We start from the raw sequence: 11,922 nt of genomic DNA, 5'->3' as shown, positions 1-11,922 counted from the left end.
AGTCAAACCTCAATCCAAGTGAAGGAAATAAGAAACGGTGATGTATCATCTTGTGTCGATTGGTCAGACAAACTTCAAAACAAACGCAACTGTAGTTTCATTTGTGTTAAAATTGAGCCATGAAACGCATGTCAACGATTAACAGTTGTTCGACAGTAATCATGGAAGCCACGGTCATCATTTAGCAAGCGTTGCAGTTGACTCACGTTCAAGAATGCCTAATGCACAACAGAACTGTTAGTAGCAGTCAACTACTCATTCTTAAGTTGAGTTCAAATGATAGCAATCCCCTTGAATGACAGTAGTGGTCTAGTGTATTTTTTGCTACCAGTTTTGAAGTTATATTTCTGATTCGAAGAAATGAGGCTATTAAAAAAACTTTTAGTGGTAAATTGGAGTCAGCTATATCTGATGTGGGATAATCGGGATTTTTATCTAATGGAAGTTTGGCACAACTCATCTAATTTTCGATGCCTGGCTTGAGCCACTGCATGAACCATGGCCATTAAAAGCTAACAAACCATTTTATTTCAATCAATTTTTGCTTGACATTAACCGATTTTATTAAAAGCAACGTATTCAATACTGCGCACCCCATATTAAAATTGACTTCCTATCTCAAAGAGAAAAAGTGTTTAATGTAGTTGAATGCCAGAGAAGTAGTTGACTCTATCGGAATTTCCTCAAAAGATGGCTAGAAAAGACAGCATTACCGTAGTCAAGATTTTCAATGTTTAAAAATTAATGAAGATAAAGATCGAAGCAACCCAAATAGAGGAAGATGACTCACCAAGACATCAAATTTCAGTCGAAGTTCAAACGCCAAACAAACGAAAATTACGCACAGAAATCACTGTCCATTAGCTAATGGCACTCATCCATTTAAGAATAATCAACTTTTTTCATATGATTATGTGGTCAGCAATTCAAATGATCGGTCAGCAATTACAGAAGCATAGGTTATGCTATTAATGTGTGGGGAAAAGACAAGCAATAGAAGACTGGAAAACAAACTTTTGTGAAATACCAAAGAGCCCACTCGATTGCTCGGTAGCACTCATTGACTAACGCTTCCAAAAAAATTTGCAAGCCAAAGGCACTGATGTTACGTTGATCACAGCTGGCATTCACAAATAGATTGATCTAATGTCAAAAAGATCCCCCCAAAAGTTCACTTGCATTAGGCGTTTGCGAAACCGCATTTAAGTTAAGACTACAACAACCTGAAACAAAGTTTTAACCTACTTGAGTGGACTCAAAAATTCCAAATTGACAGAAGTAGGCCGTCATTTGGTTCACGATGCCTTGAAGGTACAGAGACTAGTGTACCACAAGATAGGAAGACGAGGTGAACCTTTCGTTGCGAATGTCATTAGTATGGCACAGGGGAATCAGAATGGATAGTCAGTGGGCGCGAGATAAGCGAGGGCCCACTGACTATCCTAGTTTTTGTTGTCTTTCTCCATGAAAGAAGTGGAAGTCGCTGAAAAAAATCTAATAATGGTGAATTATAGAAACACATACTTCCAAAAATATCGTCTTCAGTGATTCAAACAAAAAACGGCCTGCACAGAAGATGCTAGAGAGTACGATCAAGTTTGCATGTAAAAATTGCAGAGTGCGAAATATTTCGAGAAAAGCAGAGCCTAAAATACGCAGCAACTACAGCTCGGCCTTCAGTGGTCTTTGCTCATTTGATCAGACTTTCAAACCTTGTGTCAAAATTTACAAAATATGGATGTTCAGAAGCGATTCCTGATGGTACCGATTGGATCGGAAATCAAAGGTTCGTTTAGGAAAGAACTGTATTTGCCTCACAAACCAGTACTTAACACAAAAATCCAGCATAATCTGCCCTGTTTGAAAGTCTGCCTTATCTTTGTCGAAATTTAGGAGAGTGTTCGCGAATGGCAAGATATGGGGAACTGATTTACTCCATGGGTTGAATGTAACAATTTTCGGATTTCATGAAAGAACCAAGAGCTTGACTGCGGATATAGAAACAATGTTTCTGCAAGTGCAACTAAGTTTTTCCACTTGCCTGACTTTTTTGGTTTCCTTGCATAGGTGGTGGGTTGCCCAATATCGTGCTTGAACTATAAAGCAATTACATATGTTTGCTATAAATTAATTTCTTTTTTTTTACTGATGATAAAGTGATCATAGCCTTTTCTATTTCATATATTAACTTTCTTCATCAGTGTAAGGTTTTCAGACTGATAGATTACTTCGCTTACCTGCCTGTATGAGCATTTTGTATAGCAACTAAACGGAACAATTTTTTTCATCATTTTCCACAAATTTTAATATTTTGAGATCTTGGCTGATCTGAATAACCAGTTAATGCAATTCCTATATTGCAATTGAGTTTTTCGCAATTTGACAGTCAAGAGTTTTTTTGCAATTTATCAGCTCAAGAATTCATGAATTAATAGGCAATTTTTGTTGGTCGTCCAAAAACGTTGACATTTTCTCTTTAGGTGCCCAGATTGTTTCCACGAGAAATAGCTGGAGCAAAACACGTGATAAAATCCGAGAGGAATATGATGATGGGAAGATAATTACAGGTATCTGTTATAACTCAGGTGAAAAATCATACATGGTTGTTATGACCGAATCTCCAAGTGAACAATCGTACAAATGGTTTGGACCTGATGACGTCACAGAACGAAAGAGTTGGATGCACAAACAAATGGACGATGAAAAATACCCCACAATCGTGTTCAAAGACCCGACTGATGAGAAGTATTTAGTAGTGGTCACTTCGGATTCCAACAGAAATGGATTCAAATTCTTGCCAGGATTTGATTTAACATGAACCTCATTTCCATCCCGTACCTAATAGACTTTTTCAGTACTGGTTCCCTAGTCGAGACCTGGAATTACTAAAAGACCGTCCTCGACAAATATTGGGTATGAAAAGAATTTGTCTGGATCTAATGTGATCCTGGACTTGGACTGGAACTAAAACATACGTCCTGGAATTTGGCTGGACAAAAAAACGAGTTCTGGAATTTGGCTGACCGATATCAGTTATTCTAGAATTTCACAAATTCCAGTTCTCGACTAGGGTTCAGGGGCTGATTCAAATCACATTTCGCACTGAATTTCTAATTCAGAGCCAATTCAGAAATTCATCCTGAGTTTTCTCTGAATCCAGAGAAAATTGGTGGATTTCAGAGAAAATTGGTGATTTCAGAATCACTGTAAATATTGTTCTGAAATATTTCTTATTATTGACTGAAAACTAAAACTTGTCTGATGATGTTCTGGTTCAGTACTGTTTCTCACTGAACGTTAGGTACGGCATTGTAGTTTAGACTAAAATGGATTTAATTAGACTAAATCCAACATTCTTTTTTTAAACTAAATTTTGACGTAATCGTCATTTCTCTGTATATTATCGCTTCTATCAATTAATTTATAAATCTATTAAATCTTTTCACATTTTCCAGATAAAATGAAACTTATTCTGTTATATTTAAGCCTGAAAACGTAAATATCGAAATAGATGTCTAATCGTCGATAAAAGACAATTCAATCAGGATTAAAATTACTGTCAAGTCCAGGGGTCATCTTGAAAGTTCTGTTTCGACCATGCCTTTAAAAACATTAGGAAAATAAAATACTTAACGGAATGAAATTGCGAACGACATTCATTATTTTTAGTGTTCTTTCCAGTTATAATCGCACTTGAAGAACTAACAAAAGATGGGTACATACTTTTGCCACAAGCAAATTATGTCAACAACCAATACCCCCCCCCCCCCCCCCAACCCCGGATACCTGATCCCGACACATTTATTTTATTTTATTTTCCAGATGAACTCGCCATCACGCGGCAAAAAAACGCTAGTGACACATAACGTACAGCCTGGGTCTTTGCAGACCTCAAAAATTTGTTTATTGAACATCTTTTCCAGTTACTTAAGATGAGATTTATAAACCAGATTTTCTTAAAAGTCATCTTATCGAAAAACGTTAAGTTGCAATTTGTCCAATTGACTTTTTACTAATTAATATCCTCTAAAACACTTAAAATTTCGAGTAAGCTTTCCGAACCAAAACGTACGTTTAACCGTACAGTGGTGAGGAGAACACGATTTTTTCACGAAGAACTTGGGACTGATGTGAAAAACTGTGCTAAAAAAATACAAGATCTAAAAATGAAAATAATTTGAAGATTTGTTTGCCAGACATTGATCGATATCTTTGAGAATTGGGTTCTTCGGCTTGAGCGGGATATGTGGAGCAGGGATATTTGGCGTCGCATAGGAGCCGACTGAAGGGCAAACAAGATGTTATCAGCATTGAAGTTTCACATCGAAGGTGACATGGTTCAAAATTTTTCTTCCTTGCAACAGAAAGCTCTGAAACAGGGAGCGGGATTTGCTGCAATTTGGTTATCAGATGACCATCTTCAGTCACTGTACTGCTGGCTGATAATCTCTGCAAAGAATAATATTTCTAATCAATCATAAGTGTGGCTGTCATTTTTAGCAGAAAAACTAATCAAATAATATTTTAGTTCCAGTTATGTATGGGCTCTCTTTAAGTTCTATAGGTCAAGTCAACTGCTAAGTCTCTGACACACTATCATCTGCCAACTGAGTCGCAAATGAGTTCAAATCAAAAATGGGCAAACCGATAGGCAAAAAATGTTTGCAACTTATCGTCGACGGTTCGTTGTCACATCCTATCAACTTGATGAAAGTCTTGCGTTAAGGATAGAGGGGATGAACAGGATGTTAAATAACGTCGCTTAGCTAGTTATGCTTGTTACTAATTCAAGCGAGATGCTGTTTTTTAACTGTTTGCTACAGTTTTACTGAATGAGTTTTTGAAATTATCAATAGATGCGGTTTATTTAGTGCAATATCTAACTTCATTCATCAATTTTTTTTCAAGAGATCATTATAAAATTTTGAGACTACGTTGTTTTTGTTTTTCCAAGAACTTATTAATTTCACATTCAGTTAAGAGTCTGTCAAGTTTGATTATTTTTTCCCTAGTATCTGAGATACCTGACCGCTACTCAATAGTTTTTCCTGTCAAATTGACAGGACATTCCTATCATGCATGCCATTACGCGGCAAATGAAAACTTTAGAAAAAAACACTTTGACCATCTGAAACAATTAACACTTTGACCATCTGAAACAATTCACACTTTGACCATCTGAAACAATTCACACTTTGACCATTTAAAAAAATTGCTAAAAATATACAAATCTAATTACTAAAATTTAATCTAGAAACCGTTGTTTTTTTCAAGAGCCAACTTTTCGAAAAATGCAAAGTTGCAATTTTTCCTCTGAACCTGCTAATAGTAAGGCGAGGACCTGTCATTCATTTACAAATCTATTTGACACGTCGTTTATTGATTTTCCCTAAAACAACCTAAATTTCTAGTACGTTAGCTGGAGCAGTAAAAATGGCTTAACGCCATTAGATGCGCTACAATGTGCTAAAAAATATAGGCCTATAAAAGAAAAGATGAAACAGTATGGCTTGAATTAATGCTTTTTCAAGTATCATAAAGACATTATTAATAAAGAAATTAAAGTTTTAAAATTGGAATCAATTTTCTAAACTTTGTGCCCTTGAGATTAATGAAGGGAGTTGAACGTTACAGTTTTGATTCAAAACGTCAATAGTCTAAAATTTAAAGCTATCCAATTTTTTCCATATTTATTTCAGGTTGAGGGTAAGAGGAAAACTTGACGGAAAAAGACCGGAGGCCCAATTTTTATGTAAAACACACGGTAGTGACATGATCATAGTTTTTTTTTGAGAATTATTGCATTGGTTGAAATGGAATTGGGTAAATTGTCATGTAACCATGTTCAGCTTATTATATCTTTCTACAACTATGGGACACTTTGGTTTTACCAAGGTTATGTTTAGACGACGAATCAACGGAAATTGAGACCACATGACTCTGTGAAACGATCCTAGTCAATATTGACAAGCCAGTTCAGGTCGGATTGTTTAATTACCACTAACAGAAATTTCAGTGAAGAGATATTTGTAAAGTCAGAATATGACTACCTTCGATGTTTAATATTTGCACTGCTGATTATGGCCTTAATTATCTGTTCAAATGCGTGAACTTTGTTCCTGACGTTCAGACATTTTGGGTAAGAAGCAAACCTCTGTCGCAATTTGCAAGTCACGAGCTCTGTCGCAATTTCAAAGTCAACTTTGGAAACAAATAATAAAAACTGTTCAGACAGATTCTTAACTACTGTTTATAATCACAGATACATCTACAATTTGCAGTCGCTTAAATTGTAGAACAAAAATTTCAAGAAATGTAAATGAAGTTATAAATTGTTTGAAAATTTTGGAAAGATTTTGAACAATAATGGTTTTTGCCAGGCCAGCGAGTTCTTATAACGCAGGGTTGTTATGTGAAATTGATAGATGGAGTCCATCAAGTCGCCCAAGATTGTGGCTACTACTTTCAGGAGCAAGTGAACCTCCAGAAAACGTTGCCACTTCCAATCGAAGACCTCGAGATGCACCGAACAGAGAGGGGGGCTTCCTGAAGGGAATCTCATCAGATCTGCGCAATATGCAGACAGCGGTGAACTTCAAATTCGACAATTCGGTCCAAAATTTGAAAATAACGAAATCAGAAGCGTTCTCACACATTGACAGTTTGTTCAAAAGATGCAGGGAGGAAGATTTAAAGCCCATGTTATACTATACTGGGCATGGTGAAACCAACACTGGTAATTGGGCTTTTTCTGATGGGACTATAAGCATAGAGGAAATTTTGAATCGCAAACCCGTAGGAATCGTATACCCGACTATAATCAGTGATGCTTGCTTCAGCGGAAGGTGGGCCGCATTTTGTTTCGAGAAAGGCATCGCTGGATTCGAGTGCCTTTCTGCGTGCAAATCGAATCAAAAGGCTTACGATACAGGTTAGATCTAAAGCATAACATTTACATTTGTTTATTTTTTTTTTCGTCAAAAGAATGTAATATGATAGGCAGTTGAAGGTGAGTACTGCCCCTTGAAACCAAACTTAAGACCTAAGACCTTAAAAACCAATTTCTTCTCAAGAAATATCAATTACTTTCTTCATGCTCCTTGCTAAGTTCTTGATTTTCGCGAATGCATTAAGCAAACGAAATATTCAATCAAACTGTATATCTACCTGCATACGTGACTTTTGTGCAGTGATTAAAAATGTAATGTTTACTTAGATTTTTAAAAAATCTTTTCCATCAGGGCCCCCGAACCTAACGTATCTCCAAGCGGGTGACTATACATGATGAGCCAATCTGTATAAGTTTGGTACATGTGCTTGAAAGTGCAGTGGTTAATATGTACCCAAAGTGTTGAGAACACAGACAAAATAGATCCAACAGTAGAAATAGGCAAGGAAATAAATTGAAATATTTCAAAAAAACCTTGCAAGAGAATGCATAACTGTAACATATTTTTGCAAGAGTTTTGCAAGATACTTGCAAGATTATAAATCCTTGCTGAGAGAATCTTGAAAGAGTTTGAATTTACGTTAATTCTTTGGCCATAAATACCTGGCTTCCATCGGCGGTTGGTTGAGTTGAAGTAATTAATCAACTGACGAAAACTCTTCTGAAGTCAAGTTAAAAATTGTCTTGGTATTTTGGTGTGTGATTTTTGTGGTTCTTCCCTCCTAATTTCTCATTCCGCACTTCGGACCGACAGTTTTGGCGTTACTGAAATGATCTATGGGATCATTGATATAGTATGATGATAATACGCGTTCTTGCATTTCTCTAAAACAAACTAAAATATGAACACCAAAACCTGACAAAACAAAGCAGACCAGTAAAAACAGATAAAAATTTTGAAATTAAACAATTTTTTGAAAGTTATCTGACCTTTCTCTGGCTTTGCAGTTGTTTTATATTTTGTTTTTGTCACTTTTTCAGTAATTTATATACTCGAAAAATTGGTTTTTAGGAATTAAAGATCTTTCAAGATTCCGAAAAGAGTTTTAATTCCACAAAAACTTTTATGAGCCATGAGGCATCCAGAATCTGGCCTTTAAATCACTTCGAAGCGCTAAAAACGGCATTTTGATTTTTTTTAAGGCAAGGTTCATTTGCAAGATTTTTTCATGTTTCGAATCATCTTGCAAAGCTCTGGCTTGAATCAGCTTATCACAAGATTTGAATCAGCTTATCACAAGGAGCTTATTGTGTTGGCGAGGAACTAAACCAACGCGTTCGTAATTGGCAAAATTGGATACCCAGAGTTTTTTTCAAAGCACTTTTAAACAGCTTTACATCGGCTCTCATAAATTGTCAAAATACTTCTGCTGAAAAAACATACTTCAATATCGCCTGATTTATAATTGTCAGTTGAGAAGTGCCATCTTTACGCTGATTTTACATATTTTATAAAAAACTTCTTAAAATTGCTCTCGATTGCTGCTTTGCGTTTTCTTGCTCTTAAATGTTTGTTAACCAGTGGAGCTCTAAAATATAAAAAAACTCTAATAGAAGAAACCTTCGCGAAACAAGTTGCTATATTGAACCAGTCTTGATGCAAGACCTCGTCACAAGCACATAAAGAACTAAGCAAGGAATTAAGCCTCTGTTTAGACGAAGGCGGTGAGTTGACGTTGTTGATAACAGGACTATCGCGATTCCTGAAATTTGGGAAGCCTCAAACGATTCCACTCTTTGGCAAGAAGACTTCTTACAGTCCCGAGCCAGTAAATGGCAAATACGTCTATACGAAACTTTTGAGCAGCATACTTAGAGAGAGTAGTGAGAAGCTTCTCAGTCAAAGTGTCTATGGGGGTGAATTCTATGGCATATTTGACACTCACAGTGAACTAGATGGCGATACCAAATGGTGGGTCTCAAGCTGGGCCAATGTCGTTGACTTCATTAACCAGGGCTATAAGGACAACTATAATGTGTATTCTCACCAGATTGATCAGAAGACTGGGTCTAATTACGTTTACATGATGAAAGGAAAACATTTTTCCTCTCTCTCTCTCTCTCCTGATTAAAACCAAAGAATATTTTTAAACTTAGGAGCAGTTAGTTGTTGTTTACACCACAGTGAAGGTGTCGTATTATTTTGGAGTTTGTTTGTGGGGAAAAGTTACAAGGGTTAGCTGGAAGAAATTGAAACCCCATGATCCCCAAAACAGGCCTTCGTTTGTACCTTCCAGTTCATAATTAAGGCATGATTTCAAGTTTGGCAATATTGCTCTAGCATAAAACCGCAGTCTGAGATCCAGGAATGGAATCTATTCTGGTAATGCCATTCTAGGTCAAAATAACTCCTCGTCATTCCTACCCGAGTCTGATCAGAAGGGAATAGCAAAGTGCTCTCTCGAGACGAGGAATTTTGGCAAAATGGTGTAAGATAAGTGATAACTAGTCTTTATAAATCAGAAAAATTACATAATTTTGCGGTGATTTTTCTAGCTTGTCAGCTCTAGTTACCGCCTATCTTACTTAATTTCAAGTCACTTTATTCCCTAGTAATCGGACTCTTTAGGTAAATGTACAGGCTTTTTTATTGAATTCAGCGTTGATCTTACAAAATATTGCAATCAATTGAATGTTAATCTTAGATAAATTAATGTTTCCAAGAATAGATCTTTCATATTTTTTGCGTTTATTAGCCCAGATGTTACATAATTTTGCTGTTTCTAACCAAATAAAAAAATAGTCTTTTTCAATAATCGAACATTATCAAAAAGTCAAACATTACGTATGAAAACCCATTTTATTCCGGGCAAGCGGCACATAAATTTTTATCTGATTTAGATTTTATGTAATATTTCAATATTTGTAAGACCAACTTTCAGCTACACGCTATTTTTTTAGAGATCACAGCAAAATTTGAGTGTTAAATTTATGTAAGCTGAATGTTAGAATATCAAATATAAATGAGATCAACGCTAAAACTGAAGCTGATTTTAAGTAACATAAACGCTCATATTGAGAAATTGATTTTAATGTAGAATCTGCGATTAGAAATGTCCAAATTATGTAATATCTACACTTAGAAATAACCATTTTTTCAATGCCTCGAGCGTAGATCTTACATAAATTCAACCTATACACTGCCAATCTTGCATATTTTTTAGCGTTGACACTTCGACTGGGGCTCAAATTCCCTTCCGATCAGACTCAAACGCGTTTGAAAATTTCTGATCAGACTATTTAGTGAAAATTGTTCTGATCAGAATGGTGCGACAGATGAAAGGCATTTGTGAATAAGTTAGCTTCTGATATGACATTTAGATCACCCAGACCAAGTAATTCTGAACGTAGAAGTAACAAATGAGAGCTGTTCGAGTCACAATCAATTCAAAATCAGAAATTAATTCGCCTTGAGTCATATCAGCCTAGGAACACATTAGCGACCTGACGCCGAGAATTGCCATACAGCGGAAAGTCAGTTTTCCTTTACTCTTCGATTTTTTTTCCGAATCAAGCTTAGTGGCACCAGAATTGAAAGAAGGGCTCTGGGAAAATTCATAATATAATCAATTTAGCCTGTTCTGTCACCACTAAGTGACAAACCATTTCTTCTTTTAAAACTTATAGTTCATGTTTCACTCATCTCTGACTGCAATTTCTACGTCATTTTTTATTTTATCTACAACCGACGTTTTCGATTCAAAATGCGTTTTATCGCCTGAAAAAAAACCCTGAAAAAAAATTTTTAAGCAAGAAGACGATTCAATTGTTTTGCACTCGGGAAACTTTGATCAACTTGCGAGGCCTCAAGAACAACTTTTGCACATTTCAGCAATTTTATACAATATGCATCGTAAAATTTGAATTAGCTTTGAAATTTGTTAGCAGGAAACGAAATAAAATTGTTCCTAATAGTTTTTATTAGGTAGCAAGTTTTAGCCGAGCGTGTGATAAAGATCAAGGGCATCTAGGCTCTTAAATCAAGATTGGACTAAATTCATCTCAACACTCTCAAAGTTTTTGAACATTTAATAAATTTAATTTACTAACCCAACACTTATTTTTAAGAGTCGTAGATTTAGTTAAACAAACCTAAGCTCACAATGCTGGCACCCCAATTTTTCTCTCTGAATATTTAAACAACCCGCTTAAAAAATTATTTATAAAAAAAGCATAAAAAATGCTTGATAGTATTCTGTCGTAGTTAAATTTCCCTACAGTGAAAAAAATATCGAAATAAACAATGTGAAACAGAGTTCAAAAACGATGCATTTTCTCTTAGCAACCATTTCAGTGAGTTTCAGCGTTTTCGACCAATTTTACCATATAAAAAAGCGCCTATGCTAATTCAAGTTGTTTAAATGTACCCTCAACTATAAAGCATTCATTCATTCATAAAAGAAACTCGCAGTCTTTCAATCTCAAAAATTTGTTTAATTGCCATTGATTGACTCAATTTTCTCCGATTATTTGATTCAATACAAGCTCTTTTTATCATCTAAGACTTTAAACTCTTCGCTCATTTTCTTTGAAAAAAGCTCTCAAATAAATCAATGATATTCCATCTTTTTTGCACTGATTAAACTATCAAAGTTATTTCATTTACTCTTCTTATTAATTTTTTTTGCATACAGATTGTGTTTTAGAACGACTGTTTTGACGTACAATTTTTATGTTCTCAACTTGAATGATGTTTTTTCTATTTTGTATTAGAGCTGTATTGTGGAGATGCATTTTAACGTGAAATCTGTTCTATATGATAATTTTTTCTCCATCTTAGTGTAATCTGTTCTTACCAATTTAACCATTTTTTGATTTTTCACCGTGTCGTGAAAATTTTGTAACCTTTCTGATGTGGCTATATGAAAAAATTAAGTTTAGTGCCTCAATTAAAAAATGGACCAAAAATGGATTAAATAGTGCCAGAGGAGACACAGGTGACTAATGAATAGTTAAATCACCAACGACAGTAA

The 11,922-nt window shown here is 35.3% G+C and overlaps 2 protein-coding genes across 2 annotated transcripts; both read left to right on the top strand.

Annotated features, from left to right (window-relative positions):
• The first annotated feature begins 13 nt into the window (after nt 1–13).
• Nucleotides 14–2,916, top strand: LOC142354804 (uncharacterized). The gene is made up of 2 exons (XM_075407176.1): nt 14–236; nt 2,481–2,916. Exons 1-2 carry the CDS (start codon nt 215–217, stop codon nt 2,816–2,818), a joined length of 360 nt encoding a protein of 119 aa, XP_075263291.1. The 5' UTR covers nt 14–214; the 3' UTR covers nt 2,819–2,916.
• A 3,320-nt stretch (nt 2,917–6,236) lies between these two features.
• On the top strand, nt 6,237–9,036 carry LOC142354805 (uncharacterized). Its single transcript, XM_075407177.1, has 2 exons — nt 6,237–6,931; nt 8,606–9,036. The coding sequence occupies exons 1-2, from the start codon at nt 6,367–6,369 to the stop codon at nt 9,019–9,021; spliced, it is 981 nt and encodes a 326-aa protein (XP_075263292.1). The 5' UTR covers nt 6,237–6,366; the 3' UTR covers nt 9,022–9,036.
• The last annotated feature ends 2,886 nt before the right edge of the window (nt 9,037–11,922 follow it).

This window comes from Convolutriloba macropyga, unplaced genomic scaffold (assembly GCF_964194025.1).
Source record: "Convolutriloba macropyga unplaced genomic scaffold, txConMacr16.3 SCAFFOLD_6427, whole genome shotgun sequence".
In the NCBI taxonomy this organism is placed as follows: domain Eukaryota; kingdom Metazoa; phylum Xenacoelomorpha; order Acoela; family Convolutidae; genus Convolutriloba; species Convolutriloba macropyga.
Note: the sequence above shows the minus strand (reverse complement) of the source record. Positions and strands in the feature narration are given on the sequence as shown.

Coding starts and splice junctions, on each gene's coding strand:
- LOC142354805 (XM_075407177.1), top strand. CDS start 6,367: ATGGTTTTTGCCAGGCCAGCGAGTTCTTATAACGCAGGGTTGTTATGT. Junction 6,932..8,605: donor TCAAAAGGCTTACGATACAG/GTTAGATCTAAA, acceptor GCCTCTGTTTAG/ACGAAGGCGGTGAGTTGACG.
- LOC142354804 (XM_075407176.1), top strand. CDS start 215: ATGCCTAATGCACAACAGAACT. Junction 237..2,480: donor GCCTAATGCACAACAGAACT/GTTAGTAGCAGT, acceptor TTTTCTCTTTAG/GTGCCCAGATTGTTTCCACG.